At 35.7% G+C, this 20,571-nt stretch overlaps 1 protein-coding gene and 1 long non-coding RNA gene across 10 annotated transcripts in view; one reads left to right on the top strand and one right to left on the bottom strand.

The window, feature by feature from the left end:
- LOC125617727 overlaps positions 1 to 6,474 on the bottom strand; it is a 30,418-nt gene extending 23,944 nt beyond the window's left edge. The window contains exon 1 of the long non-coding RNA XR_007348823.1: positions 6,464 to 6,474. This is a non-coding gene — a long non-coding RNA (uncharacterized LOC125617727). The remainder of the gene's footprint in view (positions 1 to 6,463) is intronic.
- The window catches only part of Pias2 (protein inhibitor of activated STAT 2), an 83,507-nt gene that overhangs the window by 23,624 nt on the left and 39,312 nt on the right, over positions 1 to 20,571 (top strand). For 8 of the 9 annotated variants that reach the window (XR_007348821.1, XR_007348822.1, XM_048806267.1 and 5 more), the window contains 6 exons: positions 312 to 396; positions 8,628 to 8,678; positions 8,811 to 8,901; positions 16,038 to 16,172; positions 17,796 to 17,901; positions 20,452 to 20,525. Coding sequence is in view for 7 of the 9 variants with exons in the window: in XM_048806267.1 (XP_048662224.1) it covers positions 312 to 396; positions 8,628 to 8,678; positions 8,811 to 8,901; positions 16,038 to 16,172; positions 17,796 to 17,901; positions 20,452 to 20,525 (542 nt within the window). In the remaining 2 variants the exon portion in view is untranslated. The remainder of the gene's footprint in view (positions 1 to 311; positions 397 to 8,627; positions 8,679 to 8,810; positions 8,902 to 16,037; positions 16,173 to 17,795; positions 17,902 to 20,451; positions 20,526 to 20,571) is intronic. The other variant, XM_048806270.1, reaches the window with a different exon arrangement.

Below are 20,571 nucleotides of genomic sequence, written 5' to 3' on the forward strand. Positions count from 1 at the left end.
CCCAGGGGACAGTTTACTTCCTGAGATTTTTATTAGATGGTACTATTGGAAGGATGAAATGTAATCTTAAAGGATTTTGTTATTTTTAATAGTATATTACAATTTGTGTTTTAGAATAAAGATTAAGTGCTTAAAATAATTAAAACCAAGTTGAAGTGACTTCACTCAAAATTCTGAGATCAGTACAGTTTAGTAATTTCTTGGTCACTAAATTCTTGATTACTTATAATTTTCATTTCAAAATTTTGCAGGTTATTACAGGTGCTGACATCCTTTGATTTGTTATTGAAATATTCTTTCTTTTTCCCCAGTTCAAAGCAGTATTCAGCGATTTCAAGAGAAGTTTTTTATTTTTGCTCTGACACCTCAACAAGTTAGAGAGATATGCATATCAAGGTAAGAGGAATGCTTGAAGTATGTTTCTTCTTGAATGTTGTATATTGGTCTTTTAGGGCTGCCATAACAAAGGGCTGCACAGAGAGGTTGGCTTAAATAGCAGAAAATTGTTTCTCAAAATTCTGGAGGCTTCTGTTCAAGAGCAAGGTGTTGACAGGTTTGGTTTCTTCTAAGGCCTTTCATTTTAGCTTACCCATTTTGCTGTATCTCCTTACATGACCTTTTCTTTGTACCAGGTATATGCCTGGAGTCTTTTCCTTTTAACACCATCCCTGTTGGTTTAGGGACCCACCCTTAAGACTTCATTTAACCTTAATTGCCTCTTTTAAAAAATCTTGTCTTCAAATGCTCACATTGGTAGGGCTTCAGCATGACAATTTTGTGGGTATACTGTCCAGTTCATAACTGTTGGACTATTTCTCTTTTAAGCAAGGGGAGTATACTTTGAAAATTAGTCAAATATTTAATAAATACTCTATATTAGAAACAATTTTAGCTTTTGAATTGAAACCTCACTATCTTTTAAATTGTTTAAGTCACATTTGGCAAAACATGTTTTTCCTGTTTTGTCAGTGCTGGGAATCAGACACGGTGCCTTTTACATATAGGCAAGCATCTCACCACTGAACTACACCCCTAACTGCGCAGCAGTTTTTTAAATGAAAAATATTTTCCAAATATTAAACATAAAAATTTGTGATAAAAGCCCAAAGGTAGGATGACAATCAACTTCATAATATCAAACTGAAGCATTTTTTAAAGTAAAGTGAGCATAATTAATATTTATTTTTCAATAAGAACAAAAACCTTAAAGTTTAGAGCAAAGTAAGCTAAAAAAATACTGACCAAAAAATTACTTGAAATCTAAAAGCAATTAGAAAAGTACTGTTAACCCTTGCCTATTTTGGAAAATAGAATCTTAAAAGTACACATTTGTAAAGAGTAAATGAACTAAGAGATGTAAAAGGAAAGAGAAGGTAATTTGTAGGGTAAACTTTTCAAATTAAACATAATCATCTTGAAAACTGGAAGCCATGTGTAGCCATTCTTATTTGTAGCCATTGCTGAAGCAGAAGCGGCCAAAATGAAGTTCAACCCTTTGTTCAAAGGTGTCTTAATGCCTCTTCCCATGTTCATCGGATGATTATGTTCTTCCCTCCTTTCTGAGAGCTGAGGCAGAAGCACAAGCACAACTTTTGATCTATGTGCAATCAAAGGGATAATGAAGTTCAGGTTGTGTGAGGACACTGTAAAGGCTAGCAGATTGGCAAAGTAGTTAGGATTTATAGGAACAAACTTGTCATGTGCATTGAATGTGGCGATGGGAAAAGGCTAATGGCACAAGAGCTGTCCATGTGGGCATTCACCCCAGCATGGTCATTATCACCAGACTAAAACTGGACAAAGACCGCAAAAAGATCCTGAAATGGAAGGTCAAATCTTGCTAAATAGGAAAGGAAAAGGGCAAATATAAGGAAAAAACAGTTGAGAAGATACAGGAGAGAAGTCTAAAGTTATCTTTTACAATTTTCAAGCTGCTAAAATGAAAAAATATATATATAATTTTTTGGTGTTAATAATAACTTCTTTATATAAGGTGCTATAGTTTACTAACTTTGGGGGGAAAGTCTATATTTAACATAATTTTATAAGTTTTTTATAGCCGAATGTTGCCATCTTTAATCTGTAAGCTGCATATTAAGTCTCCCTAGGTGGTGGATTCAGATTTATGGACCTTAAACTCTTAAATATGGAGTATCTTGAAAATGGACTGTTGTTATGTAGAAGACTCTGGGACACAACTTTAGATTCTTTGACTAATTATATCATTTTTATTAAAATTATGTGTCTCAACAAAATTCTCAATGATTTTATAATCTGTCCCTGGAAAGTTTGAGGTCCCAAAGAGTAGTGCACACATAGAAAGGGTAACTTGTAGGGATCATAGGGGACATTTAATAAATCAACTAACAATAGACAAAAATCATTTTATATTATTAGTTCTTAATTTTGTTTTCTTTTGATAAGCTCTTACTTAGGAGCAGTGTTTGTTAAGTGTTCATTAGGTGTAAGATGTTTATATGACATGATCCTTTTCTACCAAGTTTAGTGCAAATTGTAAGAGGAAATCAGCTCATTTTCATAAAGTGTTTGATGCAAGGTGTCATATGAAAAGAACCTGTTTAGTAATGACAGATGAGCTGATTTATAGGAGGGAGAAGATAACTGTTACCTGTGGTAACAGTCTGGGAAAACTTGACTGAGATGTTGGTTGGCTTTGAATAAAGGAGATTAGAGTAAGAGATTTAGAGGTTCATACTTCAAGGTAAATTTTTTAAGCAAATGAGGTGAGGAACACTTGCAAACTGTGCTATTCTAAACGTGTGGGAGAATTTGCTTTAAGTACATAAATATGTAAGTAAACATATCACTTAAAACTCTAGCTGCTTCTGGAGAAAGGAACTAGATAGCTGGGAGCAGAATTATGGGGACTCTTTATATCTTTCTTGTATACATTTGGTGTTTGGATTATGTGAATATGTTAACTAATAAGAAATGAATGACTAATTTTGTTTTTTTTTAATACTTATTTTTTAGTTGTAGTTGGACACAATACCTTTATTTTATTTATTTATTCTTATGTGGTGGCTGAGGATCGAACCCAGGGCCTTGCGCGTGCTAGGTGAGCGCCCTACTGCCGAGTCACAACCTCAACCCATGAATGACTAATTTTAATTGTGTTCTGTAGATAGATGGTGGTGATAGTTGCCCGATGTGAATGTACTTACTGCCACAGACCTGCACTTTTTTTTTTTTTTTAATTTTTTAGTTGTTGTTGGACACAACACTTTTTATTTATTTATTTATATGTGATGCTGAGGTTTGAACCCAGGGCCTTGCTTGTGCTAGGCGAACACTCTGCCGCTGAGCCACAACCCCAGCCCACCAGACCTGCACTCTTAAGAATGATTATAATGGAAAAGTTATTTTTTTATTGTATATTTAACCCTAATATAAAATTTATTTTAAAAGTAGTGGCTGTTTAGAATCCCCCCTCAAAAAATAAAGACCACATGCATCACATGTAAATTACAAAGCCTAACCTTTTCAGAGCTACATAGTAAATTGGTAAAAATCCCCTTAGTGCTGCCTATAGTTTCAGGATTCTGAAGGCTGAGGCAGGAGGATTGCAAGTTCAAGGCCAGCCTCAGTAACTTAGTGAAACTGTCTCAAAATAGAAAAAATAAAGGCTTTGGGATGTAGCTCAGTGTTAAATTGCCCCCTGGGATAAATCTCCAGTTTCCAACCCCCACTGCAAAAAAAAATCCATATAATAAATGGAAGTGAAAGTTTGCTGCCTATTACCAAGCTTTAATAATTATCAATGTTTTGGCTGTCTATATCTGACTCCCTCCTTCCTTTTTTTCCTGAAGCATTTAAAGCAGATCACAGGCATTATATAATTTAATCCAAAAATATTTCAAGATTTAGCTCTAATTTTGAACATAATCACTGAAATTAATAATTCCTTAATACGGATAATACCCAGTCCATATTCATATTTGCTCAATTGTTTTAGTTTTCAAACAAGGTTCATATATTACTTTTGACTTTAATGTTGATAATATTAACTGTAGACTGCAGATTTTGCTAATTTTTCAACTAATGAACTCTGTTTCTAGATCTCATTTTAAATTACATTTAATTGTGATATCATCTTAATTTTTTTTTTTTTTAGAGAGAGAGAATTTTTTTAATGTTTATTTTTTTTTAGTTTTCGGCGGACACAACATCTTTGTTTGTATGTGGTGCTGAGGATCGAACCCAGGCCGCACGCATGCCAGGCGAGCGCGCTACCACTTGAGCCACATACCCAGCCCTTAATTTCTTTTTTTACTTAGTAAGTTTCTTAGTTTTTCCTTGCCCTTTTGACTTCTGATACTTTTGGAGAGTATTGGTCAGGCATTTTGTTGACTGCCCTCAGTTTCAGTATGTCTTTTATCTTGTTACTGCTGAAATTTTTGCATTTTTGATAATATCTCAAGTTATATTCCCTTCTTGGTGTATCATACCAGGGACTACATAATATTGATCTGTTTTATTTTTGGTGATACTAACTTTGGTTGTTTGGTTAAGGTACTGTGTACCAGATTTTTGCACTGTAGTTATTGAGTTTCTTATTAATAACTACCTTGGGGGAGATATTTTGAGAGTAGGCATATACTGTTGCTCCTCAGACTTTTGCTCTAGTTCATTAGTCATTTGTGAATCTTATCTTCAGCAAAATAGTCGTGTTTCAGTGATGATTTTCTATTGTCCTTATTCTTTTCTACATTGGAGCTTTTCTTTTGAGGAAAGAACTGTCCCTTCTCCCTTATTTATGTATGTAGGAATTCATATCAGTGTGGTTTCATAGGTGTTCCATGGATTTAACTCAGTGCCATAGGGATTTATATTGTGGTTCAATTGTTCTACCTTTGGCTGTTGGTAATTCTTTCAAATTGGTTTTAATGCCCTTTTAATGTTTCTCTCCCTCCTAGATCCACTTTTAAGCACCTTTATACTTTCTGACATCCAAGATACTCCAGGCTTATCTTCTGGTTTTGTGTTCCCCCTGGAATTGGGAATTGATCACTTCTCCACAGCCATGGTTCCCCTCATAGTTATAATTATAATTATCACAGTTTCTGCTTTTCAAACAACAACAACAAAAAAGTTTCATTTGCATGCTTGCTTCTTGTGGTAACATTTAACCATGCCTATCCCCATGGTTTTCAAACTTGCTGCATATTAGAGTCAACTGGGGAGCTTTAAGAAAATCCAATCCATGCCAGATACCCAGGATTCATCCCATATCAGTTAAATTAGAATCTCCTAGGATAGACAGTGGTTTTTGTGGTGCTGGAGATCAAACCCATACACATGCATACATACCGTATATGTGCTTTATTATTGAATTATACCTATATCCGAAAAACAGGGATCCTTAAAGCTCTCTAGGCGTTTCCTGTGAGCAAATTTGAAAACCACTGCTGTGTGTCTGACTCTTCCCGTTTGCCTGTAGAGATAATAAGGTCTAGTATAAAGATGTGAATATATTCAGGTTCAGCTAGCTTGCTTCCTTCCTTCCTTCCCTTCCTCCTCCTTGCCTGCCTCCTTCCTTGTCTCCCTCACTTCTTGCCTCCCTCCCTTTTTTCCCTCTTCCCCTCCTCCCTTTGTATTATATCATGTAAAGATCCATCAGTGAGTGGCCTCAGCTCTCTTCTTGACTTTAGGACTTCCATTTGGTACTACCACATTTCTAATCATTCTTCCTTAGGTCTTCCCATTGACTTTTCCTGCTCATTCTCAGAAATCAATTTGTGATTCTCTTCTTGATACTCTGTGTCAGTTTCTTTGTATGTGCTTTTGTTATTTTTATATTGGAAGTTGAAGATCACCGCTATCTCTCTCCAGTGTCCTTTCTCATTGAGCCTACTTTAATGACCCACAAGCACATCAAACACAGCACATCTAAAATTAAACTTGCCTACTTTTCAGACTTGCTTGTCTTTTGTTCCTTTATGCAGCACATATTTATTGACTTTCTGCTGTAGTCCAGATTGTACTCCATATATCAGTGACACAAACTTGAAAAATAAATTGGCTTCAAGGACATTTTTGTTTGATGTATTTCCTGCTGTAGTCCCCATTCATTGATAGCATTGGGATCTGTCAGGACACAAGGCCTCTTGGTATTATCACACTGTTCATAGACCATCTCCCATTACTTTGATAACACTGTATTGATTCTTCTCCATCACTTTCCAGAGTTATAACTTAACCATGGAACTCTACTTTTGAAGAAGCTAGTAGAATTTTTAGAGTAATACCAACTAGAAAGTGAATCTTGGCCCAATGCACTGGTCCATGCCTGTAATCCCTGATTTGGGAGCCTTATTCAGGAGGATCACAAGTTCAAAGCCAGCCTCAGCAATTTAGCACGGCCCTAGTGAGAGTCAGTCTCTCTCTCTCTCTCTCTCTCTCTCTCTCTCTCACACACACACACACACACACACACACACACACACGTCTGAGGGTAAAGCTCGGTGGTAAAGTATCATTGGGTTCAGTCTCCAGTAACAACAACAACAAAAAAAAGTGAATTTTGGCTTAACCACCTAGGTCTATATGCTGCTGGACTAGTGACTAAACCTCATTCATTCTTATGTATCCAATATGTAAAACTGGAGTAATCACCACCTCAATGGGTCTCTTGAAGAGGGGTGCTATAACTTGCTCTACTTCTCCTTATCCCAATGAGTAGCATCACCAACTATCCCATTGCACTATTCCAAAACCTGAGCACCCACCCAAAAATGCCTCTTCTCTCATTTACTTCCTGTGTTTAGTCAGGCTTTGAGGTCTACTGAATACTTTATGCTGAAGTATCTCTCAGCAGTATTTGTGTTTAAATAGCTTTCAAGTTCTCTTCTTTTACCTATACAATTGAAATGGTCTCCTAACTTTGGTTCCTAGCTGATCATGTGATCTTTCTAAAGCCTGTTCTGTTTTTTTCTCTTTGGTACTCAAAAACCTGGTAGTGCTGCTTCATCAAGTCCACACTTCATTGCCTGGCAGCTCTTTACATTTTGCTCTGCCCAACTTTTTTTTTTTTTTTTTTAAATCATCTTATCTCCCATTAGTTTTCTCTAGCAACTTATATTCTGAATAGGCTTTCTACTTTTCTAGGCTCATCTCCTGTCATTTCTCCTTTTTTCAGATTATGTTCCCCAACCTAACAAGATACTTAAGGCATTTCTAATTGATCCTCACTTTTCTATTGAGAATCACAACACAAGTGGGGTCACTAAATAGAAATAGGCAGAACCACTGTTGTACAAACCCTATTTGATTGGTCTTCTGATAACTGCCTTGAACTTTCAAGACAAAAATTAAGTTTCCACATTGCTATAGCACTTATCACACTTCTGTTTTGTTATGTGTGTGTATATATATATATATATATATATATATATATATATATGTATGTTACCTACTGTCATGAGTCTTTTAAGAGGTCAGTATTGTCTAGGATATGGGAATGTTTTGAAGAGACACTTGAGAACAGTGGAGCCTTTTAGTGGCAAGGAAGACAGTGGGAGGAGAGGAAACACTGGTACTCAGCTGCTCACACTTATTGAGCACAGCTCTTGTGTTAACATGTTTAATCATCACAAGTAGTTTTCTGTCTTTAACAAATACAGAAACCAAAACACAGAAAGGTTAAGTAATTGCCCAAGGTCCTTTAGCTCAGGACCATAAAGCTCATGCTGGTCATTGCTGTGCTTTACTGCCTTCCATCAAGGTAGAGAGTTGGAAACAATGAACAGACTATCTCAGTTAGAATAAAGTGAGGGTAAAATGTACTACTTTAGGTACTACTGTTAATGATCTTTTCTCTGACAAAGTGCAAGATTTAGGATAATGACTAAGGATACCTTGTTAACTACAAGGTGTATCCCCAGGTGATCTTGTTAAAATGCAGATTCAAATTCCATACATCTGGGATGGGGACAGAGAGTCTACATTTCTAACAAGCTCCTAAAGATACTAGTGCTACTTTGCTGTGGACTCCATTTTGAATGGCAAGGTTTAGAGAGTTCGGTGCCAGAGGTGTTTTATATAGAACTCTGTTTCTCATCTAGAAAGTGCAAGAGGTTATGTGTATTAATTTGAATACTAATTATGAAGTTGCTATTGTATAGAGAAGTTGATACTGCAAGCATTAGTTCTATATTAGAATAACTTGGGTAGCTGTAAAATGTAATGAGAGACAATACTCAAATCGTAAGAATATCTAGTGAATGGACTTTTATGTTAAACAAGCAAGATCTTCAAGTGATTAGAGTCTTAGAGTGGAGAACTGTTAAGTACAGATTAATTTGTTAATTTTTTTCAGAACCTAGCATATTTCTTTTCATGTTAACAAATTTGTTGTCTATTGAAGTAAATACTGTATTGTCAGAGTTCCTATGAATTGAAAATACCTTAAAATTGCTGAAAAGACATGACTAAAAGTCAAAGAGCGTTATCATCAGAGTGTTTTAATTAAGGTTTATACGGTTGGCAGGCTAGATTTCAAGTTTTAACAAGTAAGAATCAAAATGAATAATACTCCCCCCCCGTGATAGTGTTCCTGTGGAATCTTATTCTATATTCTTAACCTGTTCTATTTCTCTTTCCAACAGGGATTTTTTGCCAGGTGGTAGGAGAGATTATACAGTCCAAGTTCAGCTGAGGTGAGTTTGAAATTTTCTAACTATAAGTTTACACTTGTTACCTTTGTGTATGTGACCCTGAATTTTAAAACATATAAACATGTTTGGATTCATTATTTAAGAGAGGTTTCTTCTTTGTTTTTTTAAATGCAGACTTTGCCTGGCAGAGACAAGTTGTCCTCAAGAAGACAACTATCCCAATAGTCTATGTATAAAAGTAAATGGGAAGCTGTTTCCTTTGCCTGTAAGTTGCTTTTTATTCATAAGATTTTCATGTAAATTTAATGTAAACACTGACAAGGTCTAGAAACAGTGATAGCCACGTACCAATTAATAGTTAGTTCTAGCATCTAGATTAAATATTGCTTTGTCTTTGAGGGATCCATAGCTCCTTAGAGAAATAAATGACTCTTGGAGAGATGGAAAAAAAATGAGCCTGGAACTTGTTATTTTAGAATTTTAGGAAGCTCTGAAAGACTCTTGGGATCATATTAAACAACAGGACTTGGGCACTTAAATATATAGGACAGCGTGTTACGGTGGCTATATGGATTAGCTGAGACTAGCCAGTGGACGCGTGGTGGGATGCAGGGTCTTTTTGAGAGCGGCTAGCCCAAGAGGTATAGAGTTCCAAGCCTGGAACTTGATGTACACACCAGAGGGTTAGGGGAATGCAATGATATTTGACAACCTGTTGTTTAACAGGGAAGCAGCATATGGACTTAGCTGGAATATATACATTGTAAATGTATGCATCCTATTCCTGACCTAATAGATAGTTTTGGAATCTTCAAATCCTTAATCAAGTCTTAAAAATAATATTTAAATTGGTGAACTGTTTTGTATTTTGCACTGAGGCCTGAAGTATATTATTAATTTTGTCAGTTGTACAGAAGGCCAACAAAAGCATTAAAAAAAAAAAAAAAAAGTATGATCTCTTTGTTAAGTCCTACCAAGTGTTTGCTCTAACTGAAGTATTCTGAGAACAGACCCCCTCCCCCGCCCCATTTTGCTGAGGTGCCATTTCAACAGATCAGACACCATTGCAGCTCTTAAGGAATGAATGGGAAGCTGTTTAGCATTCCTGCTGAGCATGAGACTTGGCTCTGGAGTAAGTATATGAATAATACCTATGAGCAGCTAAGCCCTTGAAATTGAGCTCCCAACTTAAGATAGTCCATGGCTCAGGTTGACCCCAGTAGCTAAAGGAATCTGACTTTTCTTGTTAGGAATGTGTCTCATTCATAGACAGTGGATTTAGAAAACTTGAGAAATACTTGTTCCAGGAGTTTTACAGAGCTTGAAGACCACTGCATCACAAACTCTTTGTGAAGATGCCTGTGAGACTGAAATCAGTTGGGATAGTCCTATGGGGGTAAAAAGGGGGGAAACAGGATGAATAGATATGCTCAGGAACAATTGCTTACATGGTCTCGTATATGTTCAAAGCCAGGTTGGACGTGCCAGTGATGCTGTGTCTGAAATATGTGATGTTTTGTTTAAATTCTTTGGCATTGCTTTAGAAAATATGGAGGCTGCATATGTGTATACACACAAGCCCACAAAATTTCCAGATGGACTAGTCAGTAACATATATGAGGATGATAATCCTCATGGCTGAGATCTTCACCACTGTAGCTCTGAATTTGTCACTCTTACAGTCCTTTTGAGAGAGAGAAAATTGGGCAGCTGATTATTTCCTCTTTACATTGTTAGTTATTGCTGACTTCTGCCCCAAAGCACCAATTAACCCTTGAGTGCTTATCCTAGGTTATTTGTGAATACATTGACTACTATTTAAAGCACCCTTTGTCTGATGAATTTGGTACTTATCCTGGGAGTTAGGGGTACTTGTGAAGAAGAAGAAGAAATAAAGCAATGGGAGAAAGGCAGAGACATTTTTAAAATTTAAAGGGAGTGGGGAAGCCCTGCTTGACCCAGCTAGGGCCATGCCAAAGAAAATCCTGTTCCAGCCTTTTTCCTGAAAAGGCTTTTTGCCACAGACCCATGAACTCCCATGGAACAACTGACATAAATTCACATGCAATTGATGGAAAACGTCTTAAAATTACTTCTTAATCCACACATGCTATTCATTAAGGTAATGAAATTCATTAAGAACACGAAACAGGATTGTGAGGTTTATGAGAATTATGTGAATATGCTGCAGCCTCAAAAGAAGAAAGCTACAGGGAATGTATAGGAGTGACATTGAACTTTTGAGTCTCAGGGACCCTGTTCTAATTGTAAGAACCATGAGCAAGCCATAAAGAAGCTTAACATGTATGTAGTCCTTGCCCCTGACCCTGGTTTGTTAAATAACAGATCCCAGAGGGATAAGTTTGACATGGTCATGGAATTTCCCACAAGAGCGCCAAACATATTTGTCGTATGCTGAATCACCTTATTATAATGTCTAGTTATTATAAACCCATGGCATTTGGCCACTATATTACATATACACAGTAAATGGAATGGGAAATGTAATTTGGATAATACGAAGGAGAAGATTCTCTTGAATCTTCAGGGAAGAAGTATGCAGCTCATAGTGAGGCTTGCATGGTAATGGCCTGCATCTTGCAAAGATAAAAAGTTGCCTTAGACACTGCCCCCATCTTTGACTCCAAGGACTGCCGGTGTGCAGACTGAGAGCTAGATCAGAAGTCTATGTTTTTTGTTTTGTTTTGTTTTGTTGCAAGGTGGGGGCGGGCAGAAAAAGGCTTAGGGAGTTATTTTGAGTAGTTGACTTATTATTAGTTTTAAAGAGATTATAAGAAATTTCTATGAAACCTGTGGAACTGGAAGCTTGAATGGGAAAAGACTGACAGGGAGGAGTATTTCTTAGAGAGATTCCAAAGAATGGAGAAGATACGTGCTTTAACTCAGTTGGCAAAAATCTCCAGTTCCTCTTAGTGCAGTACTGACCTCCTTTTCCTAATAAATTCTGAGTTTATGGATTTCCCTCTTTCTGTTTTTTTTTTTTTTTTTTTTTTGTTGTTTTGTATCTGGGATTGAACCCAGGAACACTTAACTACTACTGAGTGACATCCCCAGCCCATTTTTATATTTTATTTAGAGACAGGGTCTCACTGAATTGCTTAGTGCCTTGCTAAGTTGCTGAGGCTGGCTTTGAATTCCCAATCCTCCTGCCTCAGCCTCCTGAGCTAGTGCGATTACAGGTGTGCACCACCATGCCCAGTTCTTTTCTTTGTTTTTGTGTATGAAATTTTCAGTAATAAAAAATGTCTTTGAGGGTCGTGGCTCAGTGGCAGAATGCTTGCCTAGCATGTGTGAGGCACTGGCTTCGATCCTTAGCACCACATACCAATAAAAAAATGAAAAAAATTTTTTAAATTAAAAAAAAAAATGTCTTTGAGGCAGCTGGGAAACTGGAATAGAAACAAGATATTAGATGATTTTTTGGAAACTTGTGAATTTTGTAAGGTTGCAATACTGTGTTTTTTTAAAGGTCTTCTTAGACACACTGATTAATAATATGAAAATTAACTGGTATGTCTAGAATTTGTGTTTACTCAAGGACAAAAATTATTGTGCATGTACATGGTGGGTGTGTTTTAGGGCAAGCTGGAATGAGGCTGGAGACAAAAGTAACAAGATTGAAAAATGTTAGTAATTATTGGAGCTGGTTAGTGGGTACCTATTGTTCTCTCTGCTTTTGTGTATGTTTGAAAATTTCCAAAATATAAACTAAATAAGCAAATAGATGTTGATAGTATTAAAATAATAGTGGTGATTAGAATTTAGGAGGTGATGATAAAGGAACAGCATTGTGGAGTTTGTCACAATTGTATGTAGGGCAGGATGTTGTCACAGCATGTAACATGAAAAGTTCTTTTAGTTTCTTTTCCTAAAGTGTGAGGCTGAGATCCACATAGTCTTCTACCAATGTTCTCTAACAGCCTTTATTGAGAAAACTTGTGGATTTGCTCTTCAGATCACCTGTGAAATGAACTTGATTTTATTTTTGCTTTAAACATGGAAAGTTGTTAAAAATTCGAGAAGGCTGAACATTAATATTTTACAAAGTTTCAACTATAATGGGGTCTTGTATGCTTGGATAGGTAGGAGGTTGCTATGGGCTAGAAGGGGAATACAGATTGATGACCCATAATTACTATTGAAATCAAACTTCTCAAATAGGTAGAGAATAGACTGAATATACTTTAGGCAATTAAGACTAGTTCCATACATAATTTTGAATTTGCTTAGCACTCGTTCTTAAATTCACTGTTGTTTGACCCACTGTTACTGTTCCATTCCGTGCTGTCAAGATGTGACTCAAAATTCCATTTTACAGACTTCACGTATAGCTAGGTCATGAGTTATTCTTATCATTTTGGCAGACCCTATGCCATTGTTTTTATTTGGCTGAAATACCAGTAGACAGAATTATCTTCTAGGCCCAAAATAGGCAAGACAAAAGTTTGCATTTATAATTGCCTAAATACTGATATTGATATTCCTTGTGTTTGTCTATTGTTAGAATTTTTACAAGAGGACTTTTTAAAATTTATTTTTTAAAATTCTGATTATTAGTTACACTTGACAGTAGATGTATTTTGACATATTGTAAGAGGACTTTTTTTTTTTTTTTTTTTTTTTGGTACTGGGGATTGAACTCAGGGGCACTCAACCACTGAGCCACATCCCCAGCCCTATTTTGTATTCTTTAGAGACAGGGTCTCACTGAGTTGCTTAGCGCCTCCCCGATGCTAAGACTGGCTTTAAACTCTCCATCCTCCTGTCTCAGTCTCCTGAGCCTATGGGATTACAGGCATGCACCGCTGTGCCTGGCTTGTAAGAGGACTTTTTAATAAGCTTTTTTCTGTTGTATTTCACATGAGCAAATTTAGATGTGTGCACCCCTCCTATACACGCACACTCACACTTAAGTTTTTTTCTTTGCCTTTTTACTCTGTTCCTCAGTTTTTGTTTTTGTTTAAGTACTGGGGATTGAACTTTGGGGCTCTTACCCACAGAGCAGCATCTCCAGCCCTTTTCATTGTTTAATTTTGAGGTAGGATCTTGGGAAGTTACTGAATCTGGCCTTGAACTTATAATCCTCCTACCTTAGCCTCTTGAGTCACTGTGATCACAGTTGTGAGCCACACTGTGCCCAACTACTCAATCAGTTTTAATGATTTTCAGAATTTTGTTGCAAGTTGTAGAGTAAGACTTAGCATGTAGATTCCTTCCCACTTAATAATTACTGTTCTTCCTCTTATGAGACAATGAGGAAGGATGTTCCTAAGTTGTAGTAGACAACTTGGATGTGTTCCTTAGTTCTGCTCTATAATACCACCAGTATAGAATTCCTTGTAAGGTATTTAATTCAATGTTGCTGAAATAACAAATGTTTTGTGGTTGCTGATGTGGCAGCTGTGACGTTTTTGTCGCTGCCTTTACTTTTACAACTTTGATAGTATTTCTCTAGTGTGATTGATTAGCTGCATGCCCTTAGCTTTTCAATCAACAGGTACTTTAAGGACATTTTATGAAGGAGAGTGAATTCTGGCTGTTGTCTGAAAACCTTTCATCACCATTCTCATAAGATTCATATTGTATTAGCATTGACTCATATAGTTAATGATATGATTGACTTGGAAGGAAATCTGAGGTGTTAGCAACATGAAAAACAGTATTAAGAATATCATTTGGAAAAACATACATTGATGACTTTGAAAATTGAGCAGGGGGGCTGGGCTTGTGGCTAAGTGGTAGAGCACTCGAGTAACATGGATGAGGCACTGGGTTCAATCCTCAGCATCACATACAAAATAAATAGCCGGATGTAGTGGCGTATGCCTATAATCCCAGAAGCTCAAGAGGCTGAGGCAGGAGGCTCGCAAGTTCAAAGCCAGCCTCAGCAACGGGGAGGTGCTAAGCAACTCAGTGAGACCCTGTCTCTAAACAAATACAAATTAAAATCCCTGGGGATGTGGCTCAGTGGTTGAGTACCCCTGAGTTCAATCCCCAGTACCATAAAAAGAAAGGTATCATGTCCATCTGCAACTAAAAAATATTAAAAAGAAATATGAATCAGAAGATTCATCTGTATCCTAAAATAATATTAGTCAATTAATTTTGCTTATATTTTCTTCTATGTGTACAAAAATAAGTGATACACTTAGTGTTTTTTCCTTCTCAATAGTAGATAATTAAATTACATGAAAGATATCAGACCATTAGTGAAATATAATGCCTGCTTTTCAATACACAGATGTTACTGAAGCTAAGAAATTTTGATTTTCTTTAATATGTATTTGAAAGTATATAACCTGAAAATTATAACCTTTGAATTCTTTTGGTAATTAAAAATTGAGTATGCTGTTAATCAAAAGTGATTATGTGGGGCTAGGGTTATGGATCAGTAGTAGAGCACTTCCCTAGCAAATGTGAGGCAGTGAGTTCGATCCTCAGCACCACATAGAAATAAATAAATAAACAAATAAAGGTTAAAAAAAGTGATTATGTTACCAGGCATGGTGGTGCATACCTGTATATCTAGCTACTCAGGAGGCTGAGGCAGGAGGATCACAAGTTTGAGGCCAGCCTCCAAAACTTAGACCCTATTTCAAAATTAAAAAGTTTTTTTCCAAATGATATTCTTATATGTGAACAAGAGCTATAGAGATAAAGCAGTCTCTTAATACTGTTTTTCATGTTGCTAACACCTCAGGGGATATAACTTAGTGATAGAGCACCCCTAGGTTCAGCTTCTATTGCCATTAAAACACAACAAAAATGAGTATGTTTACTATTTAAAAGAAAATCTAATGCCAACTGAAATAGTGATGAATTTTTTTCATTGGCTTGATGTTTTGTTTTTTTTTCTTCTTCCTTTTTTCTTCCGTTTTTGATTTTGTGGTGCTGGGGATTTAACCCAGGGCCTTATGTTTGCCATACTACTGATTTACATGTCCAGCCCTTTTTATTTTTGAGATGGGGTAAAGTCGCTCGCACAGGGCAACAACTTGATGATCTTCCTGCCTCAGCCTCTCAAGTAGCTGGGATCACAGGTGTGCACTTGACCTGATTTAAGTTTCCAAAGTTTGTTCTCCCTGTTTTCCACCCCAGCATGTTAAAATATTTTGAATGGGGTCTCCTAAGTGACTCATTTTGAAGAGATGGGATTTCATCTGTAAAATTTGGTTTCTTGTAAAGGGGAAGAAGATTCATAGCCAAAATGGCAAGATGTTAGCCTCTTTAATGTTAATGAGGAAACATTGATTTTTATTATTTCTTGTATTTTTCTAGATCATGTGATTGTAACTGAAATTAGACAGTATCCTGCATCTATTTTGGGTAAAATGTTTAATGTCTTACAGAGAATTTAAGATAAATTTCTTATGGTTACAGGGGTATGCACCACCACCGAAAAATGGGATTGAGCAGAAGCGCCCTGGGCGCCCCTTGAATATTACATCTTTAGTTAGGTTGTCTTCAGCTGTGCCAAACCAGATTTCTATTTCTTGGGCATCTGAAATTGGAAAGGTAAATATTCTCTTGTCCACTGGAAGTTGGTGTTTTTTGTTTTTTCTTAGGCTAAACTGGCTCCACCCCTTTTCAATTCAAGGGTTGTAAGTATAGTTATTTTGAAGGTTAATACCTTTAACTCTGAGGTTTCTTAAGTATCATGTCTGTTTTCTGGGTAAGAAATGTATATGTTTATATTCCTTAAGGTAATGATTTAAACACTGTGTGTGAGAGTGTGTGTGTGTGTGTGTAGTGTATCTTAAAAACCTGGAAGTTTTGGATGATTAGTATCTATGAAGAGGAGCAAAGGACAGAATGTTATCAGTCTTTGGAGGAAATAGTTGAATGTACTCATGTGATCAGAAATAATCTGTTCCTGCCTTTACATAAACAGCTAATAGTTCAGATAACACAACCATCTCTTACAAAGATGTTCACTTAAAATTATTTTCTCTATACCTTCAGGTTGATGAACCTGGCTTTTTGCTGATTTTGTCTCAAAATGAATTATATCAATAAGATACTGACTAATACAACAGGGAATATACATTTTAGATGCACTTGTTAACAAATAATGGAAAAAGATTTAATATCTGAGTATCAACTTTAGTTCCTGTTTCATGGAAATAAAGTGTAATATTTTGTTGTGGATGAAAAAGTCGAGGCATATGTTTATAGCAGGAATTTTATTTCACCACTAGAGTAGTTGCAAAACTGGAAATAACTTTAGGATTTTTGAATAAATTATTATTGACATTGAAGACTATAGATTTGCCATATAATGGGATTGATATTCCTTCTTTGTAGTTAAAATGATACAAGGACCTAAAATTTGCATAGTTTATTGAGTATGAGATATTTAAAAGAACACTAAATGTATTTAAAATATTTGGTTTGGCAACTATCAAAAGTATTTTTTTTTATTGTGGAATGAATGAATATATGTGTATGTGTTAAAATATTAAAGTAGAATTTTTTAATATTTGGTAAAATTATATGTCATCTTTCAAAGCTGTATAGATAATCGAGAAAGTTGCTTTGTGCCAGATTTATACTATTATTTTCTGGCCTCACCTTTTGAATTTCATTATTTTTTCATGTGTCTTTTGTAAATGACTGCTTTTCTCAGAAGAAAGCCAATACTAACTTTATCTGAAGGCTGTGCTCAAGGCCATTTGACCAGTGATTTCTCTTGTTAGAAATAAAACTTTGGAACTCTGGGTGTGAAGTGTTAATTCATACCACTATTCGATCTTTGCTTCTGCATTTTTAAATGAAAATATGAGAGCCTCATTATATAAGTAGATGAAAACAAAAGGATTCTAATTGTAAGTAATTATGGGAAGGTACATTTGCATAGTGGTCTCTGTAAACAGTTTTTAACCACTAAATTGAAGCTATTTACCATACTATACCAACCCATGGATATTATAAAATGATAAGAGAAATATATTTAGAATGAGTAAGCCATTATTTTCCCTCAAGTAGCCTTGTTGATTTTGCCCTCTTCCCAGTAACTGACTTTTTTTAGAAGTTATTTTGAATGTTATTTTTAGAAACTAGAGTTTCTTAGATAAGCATTTTATGTAAATAAAGAGAATATCATCTCTAGTCCGTAATACAGATTATCTTTCTTTGTAGAATTACTCCATGTCTGTGTATCTTGTACGACAGCTTACATCAGCCATGTTACTACAGAGATTAAAAATGAAAGGTATTAGAAACCCTGATCATTCCAGAGCACTAAGTAAGTAATGCTTGTGAAAGACCAAGCATATGAGATACTGTAATGTGATTAAAAACAATAAACTCACATATGCATCTATATTTATAATATTTGTGTATTTATTAGCTTATATATGGTAAATTGTATATATTACCTCATGGAAGAAATCAAACATGTTACCTCAGATATAATAATTTTCAGTTGTCAGATGAGATAGTTTTTTCCATATTTATTATTGGAACATAATAGTTGTACATAATAATGGGATTTGTTGTTACATATTCATACATGCACACAATATAACAATTTGGCCAGTATCACTCCCTATCACTTCCCTCTTCCCACCCATTCTCCCACACCCTAGTCCTTTTCCTCTACTCATCTCCCTCAGATTTTTATGAGAATCCCTGCCACCTTTTCGTTTTTTCTCTAACTTCCACATAGGAGAAAACATAATGACCCTTGACCTTCTGATTTTGACTTGTTTTGCATAGTACAATGGTCTCAAGTTCTATCCTTTTTCCTGTAAATGACATATTTCATTTTTCTTTGTGGCTGAATAAAACTTTGTTATGTGTATATACCACATTTTCTTTATGTGTCCATTCATAGATGGCCACCTAGGCTGGTTCCATAGTTTGACTGTTGTGACTTGTGCAGCTATAAACATGGGTAATCATGTATCACTATCGTGTGATGACTTTAATTCTTCAGGATAAACGCTGAGAAATGGTATAGCTGGGTCCTATGGTGGTTCCATTCTTAGCCTTTTGAGGAACTGGTGCTTTATAGTGGTTGTACCAATTTACAGTCCCACCAACAGTGTAAAGTCTTTCTTTTTCTCCACATCTTTCCAGCATTTATTATTATTTGTATTCTTGATGACTGCCATTCTGACTGGTGTAAGATTAAACCTCTGTAGTTTTTATTTGCATTTCCCTAATTACTAATGATGTTGAACATTTTTTCATACATTTGTTGGCCATTTGTATTTCTTTTGAGAAGTATCTACTCATTAGCCCATTTATTAATTGGGTTATTTGATTTTGAGGTTATTCTTTATATTTTCTAGCTGTTAATGCTCTCTCAGAAGAGTGGCAAGATTTTCTCTCATTCTGTAGGTTCTCTCTTCCTAATTGTTTCCTTTGCTATGCAGAAGATTTTTCATTGGGGTGTTTTATGTGCTAGGGGTTATTGAACTCGGGGGCACTCAACCACTGAACAACATCCCCAGACCTACTTTGTATTTTATTTAGAGACAGGGTCTCTCTGAGTTGCTTAGCACCTCAGCTTTTGCTGAGGCTGGCTTTGAACTTAAAAATCCTCCTCCCTCAGCCTTCTAAGCTGCAGGGATTATAGGAATGCACCGCCGTGTGTGGCTGTGCAGAAGTTTTTTAATTTAATGCCATCCCGTTTGTTAACTCTTAGCATTATTTCCTGAGCTTTACAGATCCTATTGAGAAAGTCATTGCTTATTCCTAAAAGCTGGCATGTTGACCCTACATTTTCTTCTAGAAGCTGCATAATTTCTGGTTTCTTAGGTCTTTGTTTCCTTTTGAGTTGACTTTTGTGTAGGGTGAGAGATAAGGGTCTGCATATGGATAACTAGTTTTCTGAGCATCATTTGTTTCTCCCAACCCCCACTGTATATTTTTGGCACTTTTGTCAAGGATCGGTTGACTGTAAATGGGTGTGTTTGTCTCTGTCTTTTATTCTGTACAATTGGGAGTCTGTGTCTGTTTTTATGCCAGTCCCATGCAGTTTTTGTTATTATAGCTCTGTAGAATAATTTGAAATAGGTATTGGGATGATTCCAGCATTGCTTTTTTGGCTTAGAGTTGCTTTGTTATTCTGGGTTTTATTCCAAATTTTAGAACTGTTTTTTCTAGTACTGTGAAGCATGTTATTGGTAGTTTGATGGGGATTGCATTGAATCTCTACACTGCTTTTGGTAGTAGGGCCAACTATTAACTCTGCCTATCAATGAACATGGGAGGTCTTTTCATCTTCTGAGGTCTATTTCAGTTTCTTTCTTCAGTGTTCTTTAGTTTTCATTGTAGAGGTTTTTCAACAAGAAGATATAAGACTGTTTATGTCTTTATAAATTTAGTAATTGTTAGAAATAATCAGCGTAGCTTAATACAAATTTGTTAGAAAGAAATTTTTAAAATTTGTTAGAAAAGCATTGACGCTCAGGGTACTGCTGCATTTGAGGTTCCTCTGCTAGTTGTTGTTTTGTTCTTAAGTCTTAAAAAACAACTTTCTATTTTGTAACTCTTCTTTACCATCAGTGTTAGTTTTAAAAAGAAATCTTAAAACCTCACTTAAACATTTGATCTAAAGTTTGCATGTTTGTAATTCTTTAACCTAATACCAGAAGTCTGGCTATATATTTAATACATTGATATTTAACATTTTGTGTTTCTTGACCTATTTGAAGTGTTTGGGAAATTATTAAAATAAAATATTTTTATATTTCAGCTCATTTTCACTATTATTTAGAAACTTTTCATTGTATTTCACTCTTCTTTTTCTTTTTCTTTCTTTCTTTTTTTTTTTTTTTTTTTTTAGTTAAAGAAAAACTTACTGCAGATCCAGATAGTGAAATTGCTACAACTAGTCTTCGGGTATCCTTAATGTGCCCTGTAAGTAAACTGGCAAATCATTCTAGGTAATTTTACTTTGTAGAAA

This window comes from Marmota marmota, unplaced genomic scaffold, assembly GCF_001458135.2.
Source record: "Marmota marmota marmota unplaced genomic scaffold, marMar, whole genome shotgun sequence".
Taxonomy (NCBI): Eukaryota; Metazoa; Chordata; class Mammalia; order Rodentia; family Sciuridae; genus Marmota; species Marmota marmota.